Source organism: Cnephaeus nilssonii, assembly GCF_951640355.1.
Source record: "Cnephaeus nilssonii genome assembly, chromosome: 6".
NCBI classification, from domain to species: Eukaryota; Metazoa; Chordata; class Mammalia; order Chiroptera; family Vespertilionidae; genus Cnephaeus; species Cnephaeus nilssonii.
Window position 1 is genome coordinate 4489161 of NC_137077.1, and position 27297 is coordinate 4516457.

Genomic DNA, 27297 nt, shown 5'->3' on the forward strand with positions numbered 1-27297 from the left:
TGGAGTAGAGGTGAAGGGAGTCGGAAGGAACCGGCGAAGGACCCGGGGTCACGAGACCGTTGGTGGGAGGAGCCGGCGGCCGGGGAAGTTCTAGTCTGTTCTGCCTCGCGGCTGCCGCCCCCTTCCACACGCTCTGGCCGAGGCAGCGCCTGGTCCTGCAGCAGCCTCGCCATGGACCCCCGCAAAGTGAGCGAGCTCCGGGCCTTCGTGAAAATGTGTAAGCAGGACCCGAGCGTTCTGCACACCGAGGACCTGCGCTTCCTGAGGGAGTGGGTGGAGAGGTGAGACCCCGGCCTGAGGGCCGTTGAGGGTGGGAGCCGGGCCGAGTGGCGGGGGAGCTGGGCCGGAGCTGGCGCGGGGCGGAGGCGTGGGCAGGGCCGCGGCGGAGACCCGCGGAGTCGCCGCCTCCCGGTGGCTCGCTCCCTTGGCCCGGAAAGGGAGGCCCCCTCCAGGGGCGAATGGGGAATCGGGCCCCTTAGCACCGAGGCCGAGCTGGGTCCCTGCGCGCTCAGGTCGCCGGGGGTGTGTCTTGGGCGCAATGTGAATGCAGAAGGTTTGCCGGGACGTGGGCGCTAGTCACGAGGGGAGGCTTACGAGTTGCATGGAGTTGTTTTTCTTGAAATCTCTAGTGTCCTGCTCAGGTGGCAGTGCCACACGGCAGCTCCTTTACGGACTGTGCCTTCAAATCGTGTTGTAACATTGGTTCCTTATTCCCTAAGTTGCAAAAACGATAGCTGTTTAATTGCCTTTAAAACGACAGCGATTCTAACCGCGTAGAATTATTTTGGGAATCACTTCTATCTCCGCAGTGCCATCACTCCAAATACTAAAAAAAAAAAGAAGGGAAGAAAAGGAATTTTCAAGGACCGGTGTATTTCCATGATCTGTTCTTATTATCTTTAGAGTGCACGCAATTAATTGCATAGGCATTGTGCCAGATGCTAGGAAACAGCACACTCTAGGGATACAGATGAATAAATACAGAAAGGAGATCTTCCCTGAAATGATTTTTAAAAATCACTACTACTGGTGGGGAATTTAAAAGAGATAACCTACACACTGTGCCTCATGGTGGTAAATAGCGACGGTGCAAGGCAATACGATTTCTAAGAGGTAATACCCTAAACATGGGTCTGTTTACTTTAGTAATGTTTTCATAGGGGAAGATGAACCCATACTTAACAAGTATTGGAAAGACTATTTCCTCCAACAAGCTTGTTCTCAGTGTTGTCTATGAGGGTATAATTTCCTGTAAGAAGTTTTTAAGCCCTTATTCCCCTCACCAGTTTTCTAGCTACTATTAAGATTTTACTTATTTATTTACTTATTTATTTAACTGATTTGAGAGAGAGGAAGGAAGAGAGAAACATCGAACCCGCAACCTGGGTATGTCTCCTGACCGGAACTGGAACCACAATGTGTGAACAGCCTCTGACCAAGTCAGCCACACCGGCCAGGGCACTATAAGATTTTTGCTCATGATATATATATATATATATATATATATATATATATGAAATTCTGAGAACACTTAAAATTTGTTACTATAGTAACTAAATAAACTGTTAATAAAACTTGATCCAAAAGGGTCACTTACTTTTGTCCTCTTATAACTACTCATTCGAGTAAAGTGCCTACAATTAATAAATTGTTCCTAAAATTCCAGGTAAAGCAGACACATACCACAGGAAGAAAAAGCTGGCACTTAGAGTGAACATGAACATTATACTGAGAGGATACAATGTTTTGTTCCATTCCTAGAGAGAAAAAGGGGATACTGAAGAAAATGTTAAAACTTATGTAAGAACAACTAGAAGCCTGGTGCAGGATTTTCATGCCTAGGCCTGGCTGGGGATCAGGGCTGATCTGGGGGGCGACCATCGGGGTGATGGGGGGCGGCTGGGGGTGGCCTGCTCGCACCCACCTTGTTTGGCCTGGGGCCTGCTGGCTGGGGGCAGCTCCTGCATTGAGTGTCTGCCCCCTGGTGGTCAGTGCTCATTATAGCGGCCAGTCGTTCTGCCATTGGGTCAATTTGCATATTAGGCTTTTATTATATAGGATAGGATGTTGTAACTTATGCTTGGAGTGCTTATGGCTATGAAGAGAATTCCAGTTTTAAGTTCTGGAAAATATTGTCAGGCATTATTTCTAAAAGTTAACCATGTGTTTTGTTTTAATGTTTCCCATAGGTAATTCCAGTTTTTATATTTTCTTTGTGTCGTCCTAAATTGTGGGATGGCACAAGTATGGGATGAAACATTTTGGCATGTGTTAGGAACCTTATTCTGAACTTAGATTGAAATATTAATATAGACGTTGGCTATCTGTGTTTCAATCAAAATTAAAACTTTTGTATTCTCTGAGGCCTTTGCTTGAGATGTATTAGTTCCTCTCTTGTGTGCCTTCATAGCAGTCTTAAAGCAGTCCAAGATTATAGGAGATCTGCCTGAATGTGGAGACTTCTAGTCTAGGAATATTCCTAGGCCTAATCCTACTATGAGGGTTCTTCAGGTTGAAACTGTTTCAAAGTTCTTTCCATACTAAATTAGTCATAGATGCCCAAGCTTAGACAGCAAAGGATATTGGCTTACTTGTCATCATGTCTACCATTGTTTATAGCTTAACATTTTAGTTGATGTTGAGAATTTGTTAATTTAACAAGCTTTTAAATTTGACAAAAACATAAAGAAAAAATATTTGGCACAATAGACAATGGGGGTTCAGGGAGACTATATTCTCTTTAACAAATATGTTTTGGCATATTTTCGTTTTTCTCCCATTTAACAGCTTGGTCTACTTTGTATCTTGTGTGTGCTTTTTAGTAAGTTTTATTGATTTGAGAGAGAAGAGAAACATCGATGTATTGTTCCACTTATTCATTCATTGGTTGATTCTTGTATGTGCCCTGACTGGGAATCGAACCCCCAACTGACCAACTGAGCTACCTGGCCAACTGAGCTACCTGGCCAAGGCTTCAGTAAAAATTTTAAATGACATGAGCAGAAAACCTCTAACCTCAATGAATTTATTTTATTTTATATGTAATTATTGATTTCATAGAGGAGAGATAGTGGCTCTGTGGTTGAGTGTCGACCTCCCAGTTAATAGCCAGCCGGGCTCAATTAATTTAGAATATAGCATCCATTGTTGGTTGTTTTTTTTTAAACATGTGCTTAAGTAACTATAGCACAACTGGGGATGTGCCCGCAACCAAGGTACATGCCCTTGACCGGAATCGAACCTGGGGCCCTTCAGTCCACAGGCTGATGCTCTATCCACTGAACCAAACCAGTTAGGGCTAAATATATTTTTATTGATTTCAGAAAGAAACATCAATGATGAGAGAGAATCATTGATTGGCTGCCTACTGCATGCCCCACACTGGGAATGAGCCCGCAACCCAGTCATGTGCCCTGACCGGGAATCAAACAGTGACCTTCTGGTTCATAGGTTAATGCTCAATCACTGAGCCACACTGGCTGGGCAATAGATTCTTCAACTTTAAGCAAGAGGACATGTAATGAAATCAATTTTTCAATAGGCTAATTGATGTAAACAAGAGTTAAGTTTCTACAGCATCTCACCACCTATAACAATGTTACGTGAAGACCTGCTGTTTGTAATTCATGGTCTTGCCTTGGAACATTTTGGGAGAAAAGGGCTTGCCAATTCCAAGACGAAGTACTGATGGGTAAAGTTTAGAGGAGATGAGAAAATCTATAATCTGAGCGGCATGTGAATGTAAGCAAGAAGAATCTTTAATAGGTCCCAAAGGAAACAAAAGTTTTGAATTGTTACACAATGACTTCATAATTATTTCCTAAATGGCCTTTTTGAATTTAATTGTGCTCTTAACTGGACTTCAATATACCTTCTGAATTCTAAACTAACAACTTGTTCAAATGATTTTGTCATTGTATGTTTTTCTTTTGCTGTGTGATTGTTCATTAGGCTTAATTTTCATTAACCGGTACACTAAAAAATGAAATTTTAAGCTGAAAAAACTCATAATACTGAATTATTCAAATTAATCTGAGTTTTTACTCTTTAAAGCAAGGGGTGGGTAACGTTGTATAGTCTGGCCCTGCCAGGGCATTAAGGGGTGAGTTAATTAAAGGTTTCACCAAATATAGCAGGTTAATTTTTAAATTGATAATTTTGGATGGCCCTCAAATGATGTAATAAATATCCAAATGGCCCTTGGCAGGAAAAAAAAGTTCCCTACCCCTGCTTTAAAGTTTGAAAAGGGTAATCATCTGAATGTCTAACTTTTTTTTTCCTAGCATAAAAAATGTTGCTTGGCTTAGTGAATTTTACTTTTCTAAACAAATATCTTTTTTTCTCATCTTCCTCAGTATGGGAGGTAAAATACCACCTGCTACTCATAAAAGTAAATCAGAAGAAAATAAGGTAAGTTATGAGTTTTATTTGTTTGTTCAGTAGTAAACTACTATAAGGTTTCTTAGGGACTTCTTCTTTTTTTTTTTAATCCTCACCCAAGGATATTTTTCCTTTTTTTGTTTTTTGTTTTGTTTTTTAAATTGTAAGGGATGGGGGGGGGGGGAGAGAGAAACATCAATGTGAGAGAGACACATTGATTGATTGCCTCCTGCATGAGCCCAGACTGGGCCTGGGGATTGATCCTGCAACCGAAGTACGTGCCCTTGAACAGAATCGAACCCGGGACCCTTCAGTCTGTGGGCCAACATTCTATCCACTGGGCCAAACTGGCTAGGGCTCCTAGGGATTAACTGCTGCTCTCAAATTACCACTCCTGATTTCCCCAAGATCACTTGGAAATAAGATATTTGTAAAATTTCTATTTGGATATCAAATCTCTGGAAACTGATTTAAAACTGAGAATTTTGGGTTGAATGTTCACTGTGTTTTAGAATAAATAAAAATAAATACTCTTTGTATGCATGACCTGTAAGTGGCAAGCTCAGTGATTGAGTGCATTTTTAGTCTTCAACATTGTATAGTTAGCATCTAGCACAGTGTTTTATGCATTGTGGATACTTTATTAATTTTGCAAAGTAAATGAACAAATAGTCAAAATCAGTAATTCCCAATTTATTCTGTGCTACCACATGAGGGATATTTTTGAGTATGATTCATGGTGTTGCTGTGTTATTTAGAATCCTAAACTAGGTTTATCTATTTTTATATGTAAGTAGAAGTTATATCTTTGAACAAGTGAAATGAAAGAAGTAAAGCCCAAAGCTCCAAAAGTAATTATTTTCTTAGAGAAGTCATTTGTCAGAGTTTAATAGTTTCTGAGCCCTAGGTAAGATTATTTTGCCATGTGATAAACATGTATTAAAACAAAAGTATACTTAACCCTATACCTCTGCTCTGCTAAAGAAAATTTTGTAATGAAAACATTCTGACTTAGAAGTTATGACTGATCTGTTTCTCAGTATATGGTACAGCATCTGGCACCTTGTATATGGTAGAGACTCAACGAATGGATAGTCAAACCACACTGGCTACTTATAGGATGGGAAGAAAATTTGGATGTGCTCTTTAAATTCTTTGAATTTTCATCATTTTTGTATTACAGTTCCATGGTTCCTTATTGGGAATTCCAAAACTAAAAAACTCTTGAAAATGTAAAACTTTTTAGTTTATTTGTTTGACCATAAAACCTCTGAATAAACGTGGGGCTACTTAACGTTTTATTTTATTATTATTTTTTAAATATGTGTTTGTTGATTTTTGAGAGAACAGAAAGGAGAGAGAGAAGAGAGAAACATCAGCCAGCCGCCTCCTGCATGCCCCCTATCACCCCAGCCCACGGCACTATGCTCAACCAACTGAGCCCTACCTTCCAGGGCACACTCCCAAGATATGTTTTCCTATTGATTTTTAGAGAGAGGGAGAGACAAAAACATCGACATGAGAGAGAAACATCCATCAATTGCCTCCCATACGCACCTCAACCTGGGATCAGACCCACAACATAGGTGTGTGTGCCCTAACTGGGAATCGAACCTATAACCTTTCGGTGTACGGGACGTTGCTCCAACTGACTGAGCCACCCGACCAGGGCGAGGCTATTTATAGTTTTAATCCCACTTATTATGAATGCTCAAACTTCAAACTTTATTTTGCAGAAGTGATGTGTTTGATTATGGGGAGTTGTGGGCTTCAGTGCCTTTTGAAGGTGTTATAATTGTATATGCATCTGTATTAGCTTTCTAAAATTCAAAGTATTTTAAATCCTAAAACATTATCTAAACGATTTGGATGAGGGGTGAACCTACATAAAATGTTAAAAGAAATGAAAACAGAAAACCAAAACTCGTTTACCAGAACAAAACAAGAAAGGCAGTGTGCATGAAATCTAATGCATGTGAATAGTTTATACATAAAATTGTATAAATTAGTATAAATATATTGGGTGTATTATTGCATACTGACAGTATTGTGTGCCTTCCCTTTGCTAGGCGGAAAAAACAGATAGTAAGAAGGTGGAGGAAGACATAAAGACAGATGAACCATCAAGTGAGGAAAGTGATCTAGGTGAGATGGTAGTTTGTATTTGATAACCCTCATGATAAGATCCTGTGTTGATTTTTCTAATAGCACTAAATCAGTGCTGTGTATTAGAAATATGATGTGAGCTACATATGAAACTTAAAATTTTCTAGTAACCACATTTTTAAAAGTAGGTGAAATTAACTGCAATAATATATTTAAACTAATAAATAAATATTAACTTTTTAACATGTAGTCAATATGGAAAAATAATTAATGAGATCTTTTTCATACTAAGTTTTCAAAATCCAGAATATATTTTTACATTTCTAGCATATCTCAATGCAGATGTTACATTTTTAGTTGAAGTGCTAGATTTGTATTCAGACTTTATGAAATGTGAAGTTGAAAAGTTGGGTCAGGTACCCAAGTTGTTCCAAACATAGGTAAAAGTTTTCCAGTAATGGCATAGAGAACCAAAAAAATTATTCTCTCTCTGTTGTTTTTTTGTTTGTTTGTTTGTTTTAAATATATTTTTATTGATTTTGGAGAGGAGAGAGAGAGACAGAAACATCACTGATAAGATAGAATCATTGATTGGCTGCCTCCCGCATGCCCCACATTGGGGATTGAGCCCACAACCTGGGCATGTGCCCTTGACCGGAATCGAACTGGGACCCTTCAGTCTGCAGGCGGACGCTCTATCCACTGAGCCAAACCGGTTAGGGCGGTGGTCGGCAAACTGCGGCTCGCGAGCCACATGCGGCTCTTTGGCCCCTTGAGTTTTTAGCAAAGGCCAGCTTAGGAGTACCCTAATTAAGTTAATAACAATGTACCTACCTATATAGTTTAAGTTTAAAAAATTTGGCTCTCAAAAGAGATTTCAATCGTTGTATTGTTGATATTTGGCTCTGTTGACTAATGAGTTAGCCGACCACTGGGTTAGCGCACCTTAATGTAATTTAACAGTTGAAATTAAATGTCGTCTTACAAAAAACGCTAAAGTTGTGTTTAATGGAGAAATATTTCCTAATGTATTAGTTTAAATAAAATTAACATAAAGTAAAATATTCAGTTAATTAGTTGCAGTAACTATAGTTCATTAGTTTTTAATAGTCTCCTGTGTCATTTTTTTCTTGGGCAGAAATCGACAATGAGGGTGTGATTGAACCAGACACTGACGCCCCTCAAGAAATGGGAGATGAAAATGTAGAGGTAAGTTCGATGGCTTATTTTCTGCTTGTTATAAGGAATGTGAAGATCCCACCTATTGCAGTGATTTTATGACATAATTCTTCCAGGAGAAGCACATAATAAATTTTTCTCTGACTTAAAGTACTTAGGAAAGCATTTTATTTTACTGAGAATATTTGTGAAAATTCCCATTATTTTTAATCATACTTTAATAATTTCTGAAATCCTTGTTTTCTTTTTACCTGACTTCTTCATTTGCATTTTATTTGACTGTGGAATTGTCTATTAATGGGATGTCTAATACCAAATTGTTTTCCTAATTTTCATGCCCTTAAGGTGGTGAAAAATTATTCTTGGGAAGGGGGATTGAAAAAAACCTAGATATTAAAATGGTTACTGGTCTTCCAAAGAGACATAATACATTAAAATAATATGTGGTATTAAAATAGAGGGTGTGAAAATTAAGAACAATTTTTCTAAAAAGGCTCTTTGGGAGTTGAGAAACACTATAATGTAGTAATAGCAGCTTAAAAGGTTGGTCTGTATCCTCACCAACGCTTGATACTGTTAGATTTCATCTTTACTGATCTTACTGAGTGAAATGCTGTCTTTGTGACCTTTTTGTTTTAAGATTTTTTTACTGCTTTTTTTGAGAGAGAGAAGGGAAGGGAGAAGGGAGAGGTAAAGAATCATTCATGTGAGAGTGAAATCGATAGGCTGCTTCCTGCACATCTTCTGGAATCCAGCCCACAACCTGGGCATGTGCCCTGACCCGGAATTGGACTGGCAACCTTTCAGTGCAGGGGTTGACACCCAACCAACTGAAGCACACCGGTCTTCACTTTCTTTATGTTTCTTAAAATTTTTTAGCGCATTTAAATAATTCTTTTATATATTATGCTTTATTACTTCAAGGTTATAATTGTAATATATTGCTTTTTCCTTCTTAAAAGTTTTATACGTTTGCCTTTAAGCCTTATCCACCTGTCAGCACTATAACTGAATTCCTTTCCTCAATAATGTTTTCATATGTGTGTGGGTCTGTTTTGGTGATCTTTTGTTCTATTTGTCTAAATTTTCCCATGTACTAATAACACATTGTCTAGTATAGCTTTATGCTAAATATTATTGGTAGGGCAAAGTCCCCCAACACTTCAGTAGTATTTTGGCTGTTCTTTGTTTTTCCACATAAGTGATTTCCCCCCCCCCATTAAAGTTGCATTAAAATTTAAATCGAATTAGGAAGAAGATACATCTCACTATTGAGATTAACTATCCATCACTGTGGTATCTAATTTTTTTTTCTTTTTATCCCCACCCAAGGATATTTTTTCCATTGATTTTGAGAGAGAGTGGGAGGGAGGGGGGTGAGAAAGTGAGCAAAACATCCATGTGATAGAGATACATCGATTGGTTGCCTCCTGCTTGCACCCCTACAGGGCTGGGGAATCTGCAACTGAGGTACATGCCCTTGACTGGGAATCAAACCCGAGACCCTGAGTCTGCGGGCCAATGCTCCAACCACTGTGCAACCGGCCAGGGCAGTATCTAATTTTTAGGTCCTTTTTTGGCATCTTTCAGTAACTTACATTTCTCCATAAAGGTCTTGTGCATCTTAAAGAACAAATGTAAGTGCTTTATGTCACTATTGATAAAAGGAATTTTTAAAATTGTGTGTTCCATTTATTGGTGGTGCTGTGTTATTTCAGAGTGTCTAGATTTATAATACTCTATCTTGCTTGGGATTTATTAGTCATCTTAAATCTAGGGTTGTTAACTTTCTTTAGCTCTGGAACATTTTCAGTGACTATCTCTTTCAGATATTGCCTCTTTTTCATTCTCTCTGTTGTCATCCTGGGGTCCTAGTTAGATATATGCTAGATTTTTTCACTAAGTTCCATCTCTATCACTCTGCTGAATTATATATGCTCTCTTTGTCTTTTTTTCCATTGATATTTTAATTGGAATGCTTATGTTTTTCATTTTGATAATTTCACTTTGATTCTTTTTAAAGTCCACTGGGGCCCAGCCTCAGTGGCTCAGTTGGTGCACAGTGTCGTCCTGTGCACAGGAAGGTTGCCAGTTTGGTTCCTGTTCAGGGCACATACCTGGGTTGTGGGTTTGCTCCTCGCTCGAGGGCATATGGAGGCAGCGATTGATGTTTCTCTCTCTTCCTTCCTTTCTTTCTCTTAGCATATCCTCAGATAAGGTTAAAAATAATAATAAAAACAATTAAGTCCACTTGTTCATTTATAAATCTCTTGCTCCTTATTCATTTCAGAACTTGCCTTAATTCTCTTAAACACATTAAGTACTTTGTCTTTCTTTTTGCTGATTTTTCTATGATTTTTCCTGACACTTGCTAATTGAGGTACCTTGTTTACTTTTGGATTTTGTGTGTGTTATTTAAACTGTGAGTTCTTTGAAACGTCACTGTGGAAAGTTTTTGAGGTATGGGTAGAAGGCATATTCCTTCAAAAAGGAAAAGACTTGCTTTCATCTAGACTCTGAGATGGCACTGCCACAAGGACGACTTTTAATTCTCAGCATGCCTTTTTTGTTGTTTACATAAGTAATGTGAATTGCACTGGAAAGGCAGGCTTGTGGTAATGAATTTACAAAGGTGATATTTTCTATTTGACTGTCCCTTTCTTTGGTAGGCTTATTTTTGATTTACCATTATGCTTATAGCTATAGGCATTTGGGGTTCCAGATTTATATTGGAGGGTATCTGATTAGACAACATATACTCTTCACCTAAATCTAACGTTTGTTTCCTGTGTCCCGCACTACCTTCAAAAACAGAATTGCACGGTTACCAGGTTTGACACCTGCCACACGGGTGAAAGCAGATGGAGCACTTGGCTATCTCACTGGATTTCAAGCCTTTATTTAATCTTGTTCCTTGAGGATTTCTACATTCTTAGGTCAAAGATTGCTTTTATTTCCTTTTTTTTTTACATTTATTTTTTTGTATATACTTTTGTTGTTTTTTAATTTTGTTTGTTATGGGGTTTTTTGTTGTTGTTATTTTGTTAGTCCTCACCTGAGGCTATTTTTCCATTGATTTTTAGAGAGACTGGAACGGAGAGGGAGAGAGAAAGAGAGAAACATCGATGTGAGAGAGACACATGATTGGTTGCCTCCCACACGGGACCAGGGATCGAACCACAGGCCGATGTTCTATCCACTGAGCAAACCGTCCAGGGCTGTTGTTTTCTAAAGATTGCCTTTAAAAGATGGTTTTTAGATTTGTGGGCTGTTGTTTTCTAAAGATTGCTTTTAAAAGATGGTTTTTAGATTTGTTCAGAGTATCATGGGTACCATGTTGCTGTAAACCAAGCATGTCAAACTGACGTCATCATTTTTAAAAATTTTATTACTCTGGCTTTGTAGGCTGTCTTACTACCTCGTAAAGTGTTTCTTCCTTTGTTCTTTTAAAAAATATTTTAAAGTTGTCTAAAACTTAAAAAGAATTTTTGTTGGAATTGCTTTGAATTTATTGAGTAACTTGGGGATAGGTTGAAATATTCGAAGTAATCTTTTCATGAACATGTTATAAATATTTGGTGTCCTTTTATAGAATTTTACTTTTTCCCCCTATGAAAGTTTTGTGTGATCTTAGAATGATATCTTGTTCTATTTTGTAATTGATTTTTGCTGATTTGGAGGAACTCTGGGTTTATTTTTTATGTTGCTCTTATTTCTGCAAACTTTATTGAATAATCTTAGGAGATCTAGTAACTTGTCACTTCATTGAATTTTCTAGGAAATACAAATAAAGACAACTGAGTACTTTCCTTCCAGTTCTTAAACCTATCAAGTTATTGTAATAAATTAATCAGCACCTCTAGTAATGTTTTACACAGTGATGGTGATAGAGTTGTTTTTTTCCTTTTTGTTAAAGAAACTACTTCTGGCCCTAGTCAGTTTGGCTCAGTGAATAGAGCATAGGCCCATGGACTGAAGGGTCTCGGATTCGATTCCGGTCAAGGGCACATATCTCGTTTGCAGGCTCGATCCCTGGCCCTGGTCAGGGACGTTAGAGAGGCAACCAATCAATGTGTCTCTCTCACATCAATGTTTCTCTCTGTCTCTCCCCCTCCCTTCCACTCTCTCTAAAAGTCAATGGAAAAATATCCTCGGGTGAGGATTAACAAAAAAAAGAAAAAAAAAACTACTTGACTTTCCATTTTAGGTAGGATATTTGCTATAAGTTTTTGTACTAATCATTTACTGCCAGCATCTTTTACAGTGTGTGTTCTTTCTAGTATAGGTACTCAATAGATGTTTGTTGAAACAAATTATGAGGTATTTCTTTTTCTGAAAATTCAAACCTAAAAGGAACTAGCTTTAGTTACTTCTTGTGGGGAGATTGAGTTTTGGTATTTGTGAATAACTAAAAAGGACTTGGTAAGACAAGGGCAGAACAACCTGCTAGGTTGGGATGGAGGGGGGGAGCAAAGGTAATATCTAAGGCCGAATGTAGGGAGGAAATTGTGTTGTTTCATGTAAAAGATTAAAACTCATTCTGTATACTATGTTATTCAGTTGTCATAATTACTCTCTTGGCTTTCTGGAGACTAGAGAAAAATGAATAAAAATGGGGTTTGTGACTACCTCCTTCCTAAAAGTCCAAATTGTTTTCTTCTTCTGTTTGCTCTCTTTACTGTTCTAAGTCTGCCTTCAATTTTCCCCTAGATAACTGACGAGATGATGGATCAGGCAAATGATAAAAAAGTGGCTGCCATTGATGCCCTAAATGATGGTGAGTGATTTTTTTTATATTTTGCTACATTTCTGTGATATTCCGGATTTTCTCTTCTATACAGTAGTAACTGTTAAATAGTGGGAAAGGGAAAAGGATTTTAAATTTATTGAATATCTTATACTGGAGAAGAAAGTGCTTATTTTCCACCCAACCCTTCCCCATTAATAAAGAGGCTGAAATCACTCAAGTATCAATCACCTTGCCTCAGGGCATAGACAGATCCTGATGTGAGTTGCTTGTTAGACATCCCAGAGTAATAACTTGTACTAGACATCTGTAATAACTAATAAAACTGAACATTTTTTCATGAGTTCTGTTAAGGTTATTTATACAATATATTTTCAAAGTGAATTGTGCATTTACTTTAAAATTTGGTTTTTATCTTGCCTTCCATGTTTTCTATGCCCAAGTAAATTAGACTTTATGCAAAGAACTGTTCTAATTCTATAGTACATTTTATTTGTTGAATGACTTCACTGAACGAACTAATAAAGAAGCTAACTATGTGAATAGATATAATGATGAGGGTTATGGTCTTCAATGAGTTCTAGTTTTCTTGAATTTTTATAACATTCTTATGAATTCAAATTTTTTCATAAGCTCTGTGAATTTAGTAAGAATACTTTTTTTGTTAAGTTAAATTTTATCCTTTTAACTTAATGGATAAAAGAAAATTTAATTAATGGAATAAAATTGATTTATTCTTTAAATTTTATCCATTTTTTCTTAATTAAAATCAATAAGAGACCTAAGAGTGTGCTATTGTCTCTGTGTTGAGTGATTTACAGTATAGGTTTGGTAAAGGTTTGCTTTGAAGAGCCCATTTTGTATACTAATTTAGAAACTAGTCTTTTTTTCTGGTCTAAATAAAGTATGTGAAAGATGAATCAGACAAGAGATCAATAATTTTTCTTAATATTTTTTATCCTCTGACTATTTCTCAATAACTCTTGTTTCACTTTAGGTGAACTACAGAAAGCCATAGACTTGTTCACAGATGCCATCAAGCTGAATCCTCGTTTGGCCATTCTGTATGCCAAGAGAGCCAGGTGAGAGTGCTAAACAAAATAGCATCCCCTAGTGAATAATTTCCTTTTCTTTTTAAAAAATATTTTTATTGATTTCAGAGAGGAAGGGAGAGGGGGAGAGAGGTAGACAAATCAATAATGAGAATCATTAATTGGCCACCTCCTGCACGACCCTCACTGAGGATTGAGCCCACAACCTAGGCATGTGTGCCCTGACTGGGAATCGAACTGTGACCTCCTGGTTCATAGCTCAACACTCAACCACTGAGCCACACTGGCTGAGCCCCTTTGAATAATTTCTGATCATTTATTTAAATAGACTTGCTTCTGTAGCAATCCCAAGGGTGTTACTGTTTTAAATGAGTACTTTTTAATATCACACTTATTTTTTAGTGTCTTCATCAAATTACAGAAGCCAAATGCTGCTATCCGAGACTGTGACAGAGCTATTGAAATAAATCCTGATTCAGCTCAGCCTTACAAGTGGCGAGGGAAAGCACACAGGTAAGTAATGGAATTTATTTATTTTCAGAACTCTTTATTTAAATCTGGTGTTTTTAAATATGCTTTCTTATAAAAACAAAATTGCCTAAAGATTTAATTTCAAAGTAATAATTATATGTACTCAACATGAAGAATTCATATCGTAAGGAACAAATAAAAAATTCTTTACTCCTTTTATTCAAAGAAAACCACTGTTACAGTTTTTGACCACATATAGCCAGATTTAAGGTAAGGATTTTTTTCAAAATTATCTCCAGGCCGAAACCGGTTTGGCTCAGTGGCTAGAGCGTCGGCCTGCAGACTGAAAGGTCCCAGGTTCGATTCCGGTCAAGGGCATGTGCCTTGGTTGCGGGCACATCCCCGGTAGGGGGTGTGCAGGAGGCAGCTGGTCGATGTTTCTCTCTCATCGATGTTTCTAGCTCTCTATCCCTCTCCCTTCCTCTCTGTAAGAAATCAATAAAATATATTTTAAAAAAAAATTATCTCCAGGAAAGGAGAGTGGCCTTTATCGACCAAACTCACAGTCAGGACTTTGTCTGGAAATAAATGACAAAGATTTATTCAAGCATCTTATGGGACGTTCCTAGAGTCAGTTAAAACAAGAATAATTATTTCTTTGTGCCTCAGCCCACTTGAAGTTAATAATTTAGAAGCTTGATCATAGTGACTCCATTTTATTTCTTCACTCTATTCCTCACGTGGTATCAGATTTTCTCTTATTTTCAGATTATCTCTCTGCAACTTTAAATAACCAGTATATTATAGAAGAAGGAATTCACTAGTCTCCATCTACTTCAGTCAATGCTACGTCATCTGAAATATCAGGAAAGGGAGCAAATAAAGAGGTGAATTTAGCCTAGATTAGCAATCATTCCTGGAAACGAAACAGTGGTATACAAATGGGTATTTGTGGTTTGAGATGAAATGTCCATTGACATTGACATCTTTCATGGAATGAAAAAGTACTTAACTGTGAGTGGAGATGAAGATGGATATGCTTGGACCAACTGTGCTTAGGTGACTCAAAAAAGTAGCTTTAGAGATTTTTAAGACATATGTCAAGATATAGGTAAAATGTTGGAATAAAATGTATTAATGCTCCGTTAGTACAGGAAAGCTTATGCATTTCCATTGATCCTTGAGATCCCAATAGTATTTGAGCATTTCCTTGTCTTCTGGTAGAACATAGAATGGGCTCATCTTGTACTTTGCTTGTCCCAGATTTTGTAGTAAACCATTTCTTCAAGAAACATTAGTTAATTTTAGTGGGGATTTTTATAGAAACTAAAGTTGGGTCACCAAATGTCCTTACTTTCTGTCATTTCAGTGGACAGAATTAGAAAAAAAAAATTTTAAATAATAATTTTAAGGGAAAAGTTATAAATTTTAAATTTATATTGATAATTTTTCATTAAAATTCAATATTAAATGTACTTTGTATTTTTGATACTGTTATCCTAAAGTCAAAATTTTTGTCCCTAATATGTTTACTTACTGGTGTTATCCTACCATATACATAAAATTTTCAAAATCATACCCTAGGAGGTAATATAATCTTTAAAGTTTAAAGTTTTTGTTGTTGCAGTTTTTATCTATATCCCACTGAAGATATGTCATTATCTCTTTTCCTGGAGATAATTTTGAGAAAAGTCCTTTAAATTACTTGAATTATTATTTTAAAACTTTGTTTTATTGATTTTTAGAGAGGAAGGAAGAGTTAAAGAGAGAGAGAAACATTGATGAGAGAGAGAGAATCATCGATTGGCTGCCCCCTACAGGGATTGGGTCCACAGTCCAGCCATGTGGCCTAACTAGGAATCAAACCAGAGACCTCTCAGTGCATGGGTTGTCCCTCAGCTGTTGAGCCACACTGGCCAGGCTGTAACAATCCTTTCTCATAATGAGAAACAAGGACACCGAGCTGCTTAAGTGAATATGTATAAAATACTCTAAAATGAATTTCAATCTGTTTCAGACTTCTGGGCCACTGGGAAGAAGCAGCCCATGATCTTGCCCTTGCATGTAAATTGGATTATGATGAAGATGCTAGTGCAATGCTGAAAGAAGTTCAGCCAAAGGTATGGTAAATCGAGAAAGGAAAGTCATTACTGTAATGCTCCATGGCTCTAAGCACTTAGCCCCTGGCAGTAAATTATCTGCAAAACATATGCAAAGAAACAAACATTTGGAAATTACCATCTGTAATCACTGAACTTTGCTCAACTCAGGAAATCTTATTTGGTTTTCATGCTTTTTTTTCATTCTGCATTATAGGAAGCTCTATTACTTTGTTTGCACGCCTTCAATAGAATTATAACTAAAAACAAATGAAAAGGGACAAATGGAAAAATGTATAAAATGTGAGCCAAGATTGAGTTTGATCTGTCTTTATTTATCATAGGTATATATAGCCACATTATAAAATATGGGGACCCTGTGATAGTTAACAAGTTCAACCTTTGAAAAAATGATAATATTGAATCCAAAAGCTAGAATATTGTTTCAAGATAATTTCTGTCTAAACTTGTCAGTGAAATTAATTTTAATGCATTCACATGGTAAATCCTTCAGCTTTGTGGGTAGTATACTATCCAGAATTCATTCCCAAAGGTTTTAAGGTAGTGCAAATTTTATTTAATTTAGCTACTATTAGAGACTGTTACTTCTTTTTTTTTCTCATAACAGGGCTACCTCAGCAATATTATTATGTGAGATACTCTAGAACGTGAGGTTCTTTAAAAATCACAAGTAAACTAATGGTTGAATATGAATATCATTTAATTAGTGTTATTCTCTGAATAAAGAATAGATTTCAAGAATTTGCTGTGAATGATGTACTAGTGCCTGGTACATATATTTTCTCTTAGTTCTTTTTTTTTTTTTAATATATTTTTATTGATTTCAGAGAGGGAGCGAGAGATAGAAACATCAATGATGAGAATCATTGATCGGCTGACTCCTGCTCGCCCCCTACTGGGGATCAAGCCTGCAGTCCGGGCATGTGCCCTTGACCGAATTGAACTCTGGACCCTTCAGTCTGCAGGCCATAGCTTTATCCACTGAGCCAAACTGGCTAGGGCTCTCTTAGTTCTTCTTTTTTTAAAAAATATATTTTATTGGTGTTTTTTTTTTTCTTTTTTTAACAGAGAGGAAGGGAGAGGGATAGAGAGTTAGAAACATCAATGAGAGAGAAATATCAATCAGCTGCCTCCTGCACACCCCCTAACTGGGGATGTGCCCGCAACCAAGGTACATGTCCTTGACCAGAATCGAACCTGGGACCCTTCAGTCCACAGGCCGACGCTCTATCCACTGAGCCAAACCAGTTAGGGCTCTCTCTTAGTTCTTACAGCATTTCTATAAGACTTGCATGTTTCTACCCCTTTCCCCCTCATTTTATGGATGAGGCAAGTTAAGTATCGTTAGACTGGCAAATAACTGGTATATGTGTTTCCAGTTTCTGCCTTCCCAGGGCAGGTATAGATGAAAATTGTTGTGCAATTTGAAACCTAATTGTCTTCCTGGCCATATTTAATAGTTTGAGATTTATAATACTTCTAACTTCAAATCCTAGACTATTTCACAGTGGACTTGTTAAAGCCTGAGTTACCTCACATGTTTTTCTATCTGGCAAATCTGTCATTAGTCAAAACTATGTCAAACACCTCTCCACAAAGAAAAGTAATTCTTTAACAAAACTGTAGATGTGTATTGACTTTATTCAATTTTTAGAACATTTTTCTGTGCCTCTTTTTTCCTAGGCCCAGAAAATTGCAGAACATCGGAGAAAGTATGAGCGGAAACGGGAAGAGCGAGAGATCAAAGAAAGAATGGAAAGGGTTAAGAAGGCTCGGGAAGAACATGAGAAAGCCCAGAGGGTAAAGTTTCTATAACTAAACCATTAATGGAAAATACAGTAGATTAGAGCTTTTAGGATATCATTCTAATTCTTGGCTCTTCTTTCATGCTGCATGCAGTTCTGTACAATAATGATAAAGGGGGTTTTCTTTCCTTTTAATTTGTGGGAATACTTTTATTTTTTAAAAATATATTTTATTGATTTCAGAGAGGAAGGGAGAGGGAGAGAGAGATAGAAACATTAATGATGAGAGAGAACCATTGATTGGCTGCCTCCTGCACGCCCCCTACTGGGGATCGAGCCGGAAACCCAGGCATGTGCCCTTGGCCAGAATTGAACCTGGGACCCTTCAGTCCGCAGGCCGACGCTCTATCCACTGAGCCAAACCAACTAGGGCAAATTTGTGGGAATACTTTTAGTCTTTAAATTCTTAAGTGAGTTTGTATTTCACTAATTATATTCTGGTGTTCTCCTAAAATCAGGAATTTTCCCCCGTCAAATAATGAAAACTTGTCAGTAATTATTTGTTTTCTTGAAGATGCTTGCCCTGATGTGTAGATGTTGTGGTTCCTCCTATTCCAGCTGTTTAGTCATAGCTATTCAAAATTGATGCTAGCTGTTTATTTTTAATTACAAAGTCATCTATATATATAAAAGGCTAAGTGATCGACCATATGTATGTACATATGTCTGACTGGCTGGAGGATACATATGACACAAACTGGCAATTTAAAAATAAACGTTGACTCACGCATGCATAATACTTCTAAAGCTCTCGCTAGTGCCAGTCGCGTGCGTGTGTTTCGATCTGTCGTTGTCGATCGTGAATTTGGTTGTTTTTGTTGACATTTCTATTATAGAAAAGGGCAAATAGCGATATTAAAATATTTCTTCTAATTAATTTCCTTTCATTGTGCACAAATCCATGCACTGGGCCATTAGTGTTATATAAAAAAGAAAAAAAAAAGTTATCCATAATTTATCTATAAAATACTGTTGTTGTTATTAAGATTTCTCCTGGTCCTTTTCTATATTACTAGCCTTTTGCATTGATGCTGTCAGTTTTCATCTATTTATTTTTAACATAGTTAGATAATAAAAGCCTAATATGCAAATTGTCCCCTCGAGCAGTCGTTCAACCAGGAGACCAGGAGTTTGACCGCTCTCTATGACGTGTGCTGACCACCAGGGGGAAGTATGGAACATGGCAGGCGTCGGCAACGTGCTGCGACCTCTTGAGGCTACCTGGGGGTGAGGGTGACAGGGACAGAGGTGTGGTGAGAATATGGGGTGTCTGCCGAGCTCGCTCACTCCCCCTTCTAACCTCCCCCAGGACGCCAGGGCTTGTGCATCGGGGAAGCCCCCGTGCTCAGGTGCCAGGCACCCGTGAGGAGCCGGGACCGCAGGGGCTGGTCAGGCTCCTCGTGGGTTTGTGGAGGAGCTGGTCTGCAAGGCCAGCCAGGAGAGAGTGCACTGCCTGCCTGGCTTCCATGCGGCGCCACTAGGCATCCCAGAGACCCACACTGCGCCTTAGCCCTCAGCATTTGGCCAGGCTCACCGCATCTGTGTGTGGGGACTTGGGCGCCGTGACTCAGGTGGAGTGGGTGTGGAGGGGGTCCAGGTGCTGCCCAGGGCCCGCCCAGGGCCCAGAGGTCAGCTGGCACCTGCCCTTCCATGCCAGACGCTTGCGCTTCGATCGCCAGCCAGGCCTAGGGACCACACCCATGCACTAATTTTATGCACGGGGCCTCTAGTCTATACTAATAAAAGGGTAATATGCAAATTGGTTGGGACACCCTCACACAATGACCAAACAGCAGGCTGCATGGGGCGACCAGGCCGGCAAGGGGGGGCAGTTGGGGGTGACCAGGCCAGTGGGGGGGGGCAGTTAGGGGCGATCAGGCAGGCAGGCAGGTGAGCGGTTAGGAGCCAGTGGTCCCGGATTGTGAGAGGGTTGTCTGAGGGGTCCCGGATTGGAGAGGGTGCAGGCTGAGCTGAGGGCGCGCCCCCCCCACCCTGTGCACAAATTTTGTGCACCGGGCCTCTAGTTGTTAGATAAAAGAACATAAAGCTGTATTATGATTATACTAGAGGCCTGATGCATGAAATTCGTGCAAGGGGCTTGGCCCTCGCAGTCCTGGCTTTGTCCGGAAGGTGTCCAGACAGTCGTTCTGCTGTTCGGTCTAATTAGCATATTGGTTCTTTATTATATAGGATAGGATAACACTAGAGGCCTGGTGCATGGATTCATGCACTGGTGGGGTCCCTTGGCATGGCCTGTGGGGATCGGGCCGAAACTGGCAGTGCAGCGCTGCTTGCCACTCCTGTCTGCTGCTCCCACTCATCCCCGCCCCGCTGTGCCTACCGCGGGCTCACACCCAGTCATTCCCGAGCAGTGCTTACCAGCTGTGTGCCCTGCGTCTGGCCCTGGTCGGTCAGCTGAGCAGGGGGCAGCTCCTGTGTTGAGCATCTGCCCCGGTGGTCAGTGCACATCATAGCAACCGGTCATTTGGTCACTTGATCACTTAGGCTTTTATATATAGAGATTATACCCTAATTTTTGTTATCATTTAATATTTTTAAGCATCATACTTGATTTTGGGGATTATAGTTTATAATCTTCAAAAGTAATTTTACATTTATATATATCTCCTAGTGACTTTATAATTGGTTATGAGGGAAGTTTATTTATATTTCTTTTTGTGTTTAAGAAAACAAAAATCATTCAGTAAATCTCTAGTTGTATTTGTTGTTGAATTACATCGAGAGAGTATAGGAAAGATGAACCTGGGAAACAAAAGTTATGGCAGTTTTAGTAATCTAACCATGTGCTTTTATTTTGGAATTTAAAAATAATAAGAATGTAGTTTTTATAAACATGGACCAACAAATCAGTATTATAAATTTCCAGGGTTTTTTTCCTTTTCCAAGTAGAAGGAAAACACTACTTGGAATCATTATCAAAAGTAATGCTCATTGAGAAATTCAATTGGAAATTTGGGGGGGGGGGGGGGATTGTGAAGGTGTGTATCCTTTAGTTCATTATTTCCACTTGAAGTTTTTCATTCTTGTAAGTACTATAACTACCTTATTTTTACAAATTTTTCCATGATTCTGCATGGATAAGGTAGGGGTGGACAGCAGGACTTTTTCCCTCCCTGTTACATAATTTGTTTTTCTATTAAAGGAGGAAGAAGCCAGACGACAATCAGGAGCTCAGTTTGGCTCTTTTCCAGGTATTTTTAAATAAAAATTAAGCCTATTAGTATTGTAAATAATTGGAGAATGTTCTGATCTGAGGGCTCTGATATGTTTATTATATTATTGAGGCCCAAGCATTGTACCTTTATTAAGACTATAATGATTGTGATGGATTCAAAGTATTTCTAAATATAATGGAATTTTGTCTATTCGTGTGATAGTAAGTAAAAGTGCTGTGTGGAATTAAGCACAAAAAATGTTTTTAAGTCCAGTGTAAAAATAATACACACTCTTCCCTTTCTTATGTCATGTGATCTGAAATTACCAGCAAGACAAAGCCTTGAATGATACCAATCCTGTATAATACAAGTAGAAGAGCAATTAAAAGGACACTCAGAATGAATGAATACTTCCTTAATGAGACAGTTTGAAATTTATATAAAAACTAGGAAGAGATTTTTTTTTTTTTTTAACATTCATAATTCTAGTGGGGAATCAACTGTTTAATAGTAACCAGCTTCCTCTTAAGGGGGGTTAAAGGCAGCCATATACTGCTTATGCTTATATGCCTGCCACTGGCTAAAACAGGTAGCCTCTATTCTAAAAGGTCATGTGCCAAACAACTGAAAAGAAAGAACATATACTGGGGCTGAGTGCAATTTGGAGAAAAGGCAATAAAATTTTAGTTCATAGTTTACTTCCTGTTTAAAATAAATGATTTTATGTCAGGTACCTTTGTTTTAGAAAGTGACCACTAATGTAGACTAGTGTAGAGATAATTTTTGTTAGTAGTTTTTATTACCTAGATTGACAAGCAGACTAGTTAACGATTATTGCATTGGATCAATAATTTTTTTATGGGTATAATCTAGTTTTTCAGTTAGTAGGAGCAGGAAGAGAAGCTTTTAGACCGTTTAGATCTCCTTATCTGTGATTGTTAGTTATTTATGCACATGTTTAAATTATTAAGCCAGATAGTAATGACTTTGTGATCCATATTTTTTATTATTTTTTTGGCTTTATTACAGTGACTCTTGATCTGTAGAATACATTGATGTTACCTGTATTTCCCTTTAGAATTATATTGGTATAATTGTTATTTCAGAATACTTCCAGTGGACTTAAAGATAGTGAAAAACTGAATAGAAAATAATTTTGGCTTATAATCTAAAAAACATGCTGGGAGAATTAAATCCTTTTTGCTAGAGCATTATTCTCAGTGTAAAGAATAAACACCAGGAGTGCTTGTTAAAAATGCAGATTTTCAGTTTCACTTTGAGAATTTTTGATTCTGTCTGTTGTGGAGATAAAAGTCCACAGCTTTTTAAAACAAGCATTCCATATAGTTCTTAAAGGAATAACTGCTCTTGAGGAATATATAGTTTTTTGTTATTTTTTAAGGAATAACTAAACTTGAATGAATTAACTTTAAATTGAGACAGAAATAATATTAAAGAAATTTTGTAATTCCAAGGGACTGTTAGCTTTCTTTTTATTTTAAGGTAAGATTAGTTTTCTTTCTTTTTTTTTAAGAGTATTATTGCCAGGGAAAAAATGAACCCAGAAGGTAACAAAGTCTGATTTACAGCCTCATTTTTTAGAAAAAAAATTGAATCAAAAAAATTTTATCTTGTTACATCCAGTTAGAATGTTCAGACTACTTTGTGTTTAGTAGCGTAATATCCCTTTTCTTTGTGCATGTACGTGTGTGTTATTTTAATTGGTAGTGAACGTAAGAAACGCCCAAACCTGTAGAGAATTTTTTAATTTTAATCCTCACCCAAGGACATGTTCATTGATTTTGAGAGAAACAGTGATGTGAGAGAGAAACATCTAGGTGTGTGCCCTTACTGGGATTGAACCCTCAACCTTTCCATGTATGGGATGATGCTCAAACCAACTGAACCATACTATAATTCTCTAGCCAAACCTGTAGAGACTTTTTTATAAGTGTTTGAGTCAAAACTGATGAGAGTTGCTCATCTCATGCTTTGGAGAAGGACAGTTTTGTAGTTTCTTTTATGCATTTCTTTTCTGAAGTTGAGGGAACATTACATGAAGTTGGGAAAAAGCAAAATTGGGAATTGGATTACAGGAGAGTTAACAAAAATTATGTGCTCTCTTGTGCAAGGTTGCTACTTACTTCAAAGGTATCTTAACCTAGAAAGGGCTGGCTTAGGGCAAAGATAAATCTTTTACTAAAGAAGTTACATACCTGGGGCCTAACTACCCACTGTGACCTACCCAGTTAGGAATTTATGATTGGATCACCCTGTGAAGTTACTTTCTATAAATCCCCTTTTTCATCCATAGTAGAAAATAGTACACTATTAGATTACTTTGAAACATGGTTTGTGTCTATATTATCTTTTCACTTATTTTTGTAGGTGGCTTTCCTGGGGGAATGCCTGGTAATTTTCCTGGAGGAATGCCTGGAATGGGAGGCGGCATGCCTGGAATGGCAGGAATGCCTGGGCTCAATGAAATTCTTAGTGATCCAGAGGTTCTTGCAGCCATGCAGGTAAGACTTAGAAAAACAGAGTGGAACTTTATATCACTAAGGCATTTCTTTCATAATTCTGTGTGGGGACAAAGGTTACTCTGTTAGCCAAGTTGTATTGATCTGAATTGCCAAATAGCTTGTGATATTCATTTTCTTTTAGAATGAGTAGCTTAAAATTTTTTTTAAAGATTTTTTATTGATTTTGAGAGAGAGAGAGAGAGAGAAATACTGATCTGAGAGTGAAACATTTATTGACTGCGAGAGAGAGAGAGAGAGAGAGAGAGAGAGAGAGAGAGAGAAATACTGATCTGAGAGTGAAACATTTATTGACTGCCTTCTGCAGGCCCTCTCAGGAATGGAGCCTGAAACCCCGACAGGTGCCCTGACTGGGAATCGAACCAGCAACCTACTGGTGTACGGGATAATGCTCAATCAACGGCCACACTTGCCGGGGCATTTAAATTTTTAAAAATTGTTTTATAGGAAATACTTTGTAATAGTTGGTAATTATATTTGGTTGTTGTCCTTTTCTTTATATCAAGACTTTATATGCTTTTTTTCATTAAGTAAAATGATATAGTTGAGTTTGACTTTGACGTGCACATTTTCAAAAAATTTTTTTAAAAAGATATTAATTTTTTACAGAGAGGAAGGGAGAAGGATAGAGAGTTAGAAACATCGATGAGAGAGAAACATCGATCAGCTGCCTCCTGCACAACCCCTACTGGGGATGTGCCCGCAACCAAGGTACATGCCCTTGACCAGCATCGAACCTGGGACCCTTCCATCCGCAGGCCGATGTTCTATCCACTGAGCCAAACCAGTTAGGGTTGACGTGCACATTTAATAATATTTTTAGTTTGGGGATTTGTCCAAATCCCAAATAACTTGACCATGACAAAATTATAGGTCTAAATAAATAGGTAGGATTTAATATAAAGACTTAATTGACCCATAAAATTCTTAAGTACTTAAAAAGAAAACCTTTCTTTGCAGGATCCAGAAGTTATGGTGGCCTTCCAGGATGTGGCTCAGAACCCAGCAAATATGTCAAAATATCAGAGCAACCCAAAGGTTATGAATCTCATCAGTAAATTGTCAGCCAAATTTGGAGGTCAAGCATAATGCCCTTCTGACAAATAAAGCCCTTGCTGAAGGAAAAGCAACTTGGATCACCCAATGGATGTCGCAATAATACAAACCAGTGTACCTCTGACCTTCTCATGAAGAAAGCTGGGGTGCTTTGAAGAGAATCCCTACCCCTCTGTCCCAAATGCAGCTGTAACATTTTACAGTGGTTTGCCATTATGGTATTCGTTCAGATAATGTTTTCCTACTAGGAATTACAAAGTTTAAACACTTTAAATCTTAAAAATACTTAAAGACAAATTAAAAGGGTGTGTTAAACCCTACATTTTTCTTTACTAATCATTTTGGTGTTTTCTTTTGAATTAATTGGGCAAAAGATACTTCAGGATGGAAGATTTATTGCTCAGAGTGAAGTAAAGGTTTATTAGTGGAAAGCAAATATGACATTTAAATAAAGTTTGAGTTAGATATATGGCTTACCTCAGTAACCATATATTGTAACCATTTCGATTTCTCTTTTTAAATGCTTTATTTTAAAAAAAATGATTTACTTCGATAAAAGTACTAGGACCTGGGTAGGGACTGGAAGTACTAAGCAGGGCAGCAGCAATCTTACTACATTTTATATAACACATACCCTTGTGCAGATGCATTTAAATCTTACACTGTGGTGAAGGGGTGATTTTTTTATAATGCTGCAGTAGAGTTGGATTACTTAGCTCTGTTCTTGTCTGATAGATAAATGTTTCATATTATTTCCACGTAGGGGAAATAAGGAATACTTTTCTTTTTATATTTCTGTGTTTAAAATTACCTTTTCTGGTCAGAAAATACCCAACTCTTTGTCAGCTTTCTACTTGTTTTTACATTTCCCCCCTTACTCTTGGGCTAAAGATAGTCCTTTTTCACTAGCATCATCACTGCTAGTGAATAATTCACAGCATAATTGTGCAAGCATATTTAATGCTGGGTTTAATTTAATATGTAATACATATAGTGACTGACTATGTAGGGTAATACCCACAACAGCTGTAGTTTCCTACTTGGCCAAGAGAATTCATATTTAAGTATTAGATTTCTACTTTTGTGAAATCTTATATCAAAAGATGTTGGAAGGAGGGATTCCCTTGGTGTTTGGTCTTTTACTTAGGAAATATCAGTTGAGTTTATCTTTGTATTTTGGAGAGAGTCTGAGGTTTGAATTACTTGAGATACATAGAGGGGAACCTAAGTTTTTGCTCCATCATGAATTATAAACTTGATGAGATCCATGGTTCTTTATTGTGGAGTTGTTGGTATTATAAATAATTCATTGTTCTCCTAATCAGCTCTTAAATACTGCAACCATATTTTCACCTCTTTTTGTCTCTCCAAGGATAAAAGAAAATGATAAATTTTCTGTTGTATATTCAGTTCCTATACTAAATGAGACTAAGTCCAGGCACTGTACAAGGAATTTTTAGGTTTCTACCTATATTTCAATTAAATGCTAATGTACTTTGCTTATTTGAAGAATCAGTGGTAGGAACAGTAAAGTAATTCCATTGAATACATTTATTAAATAGCACACATCTGAAATCATAAGTCGATTCAGATTCTAATCCTTTGCTGAACACAAGCAGTTAGAAATGCATCTTATATAAGTGAGAAAAGGCTGTATGCTAATTGAGCATGCTTTTTAAACCCTTTAAAAATACTCAGCATATAAACTAGCGTTTGAGCTTGCCAGTGTTCTTTTTGTTAATGTGTGTTCTCCTTTCTCAAAATTTCCAATGTAGGCTGTGAATAATAACTCAAGAAGACCAGTTGGTTTTGAATTCCTTATTTGATTTACTTACTTGACTACACATTACCTAAGTATATTCTAACATTGCAAATATTAACCATAAATGGGTGAAACTAAAACTGGTCTTCTGAAAATGTGTTCTGTGCTTTTAGACTTTTAAGTTCCACAAATAAAAAATACATTCATTTTCATAGAAACTCTATATCATTTTAAACAAATGTTATTTTTTGTGTGCTAATAATGCTGTAAGAAGAAAAAAGTAAACGGTTTTTCCTGCTTAAAAATAAATGGTTGTTGGATATTTCTAGCTACATTAAAAATAAAGTATGGTTTCAAACTGGATATTGACTTCCCCCACCCCCCTTTTCCCTCCCTGGCACATGCTTTATTTCTTTTGTCTCTGGCATTCATCTTAAGTTATTTACTGGCATAGTAGGCTTCAGATTATAAAATGCAGTTAACAGGGACCCACAAAAATACATTAGTCAGCAATTTTCAACCTTTTTCATCTCATGGCACACAAACTACTAAAATTCTGTGTCACAACAAAAATACGTTTTTTGCCAATCTGACAAAAAATAGGTATACTTTTTATTTATACAAAGAAAAATTAATAGTAATTACCCTTTTTTGTTCCAAGGTGACTTTTTAAAAAATATTAGGTGCTTATACTTGTATAAAAGGATGCCTGGTACCAAGAATTAACCAATCAGATGCAATGTAGCCAATAAGATGCAACTCTTGTTATATTACCTATGGTTCAAGGCAGGGCATTCACACCAGACAGCTATTGTGTTGACCGTTGTCGTTTTTTATTTTTTATTTTTTTGTTTTTTTTAAATTTCTTTATTGATTAAGGTGTCACATATTTGTCCTCATCCC

General features: G+C 37.4%; 1 protein-coding gene across 1 annotated transcript; it reads left to right on the forward strand.

The window, feature by feature from the left end:
• Positions 1-21: 21 nt before the first annotated feature.
• On the forward strand, positions 22-26757 carry ST13 (ST13 Hsp70 interacting protein). Its single transcript, XM_079775087.1, has 12 exons — positions 22-281; positions 4356-4410; positions 6450-6525; positions 7625-7695; positions 12376-12442; positions 13410-13494; positions 13867-13977; positions 15953-16055; positions 17739-17855; positions 21024-21072; positions 23425-23558; positions 24537-26757. Exons 1-12 carry the CDS (start codon positions 172-174, stop codon positions 24663-24665), a joined length of 1107 nt encoding a protein of 368 aa, XP_079631213.1. The 5' UTR covers positions 22-171; the 3' UTR covers positions 24666-26757.
• The last annotated feature ends 540 nt before the right edge of the window (positions 26758-27297 follow it).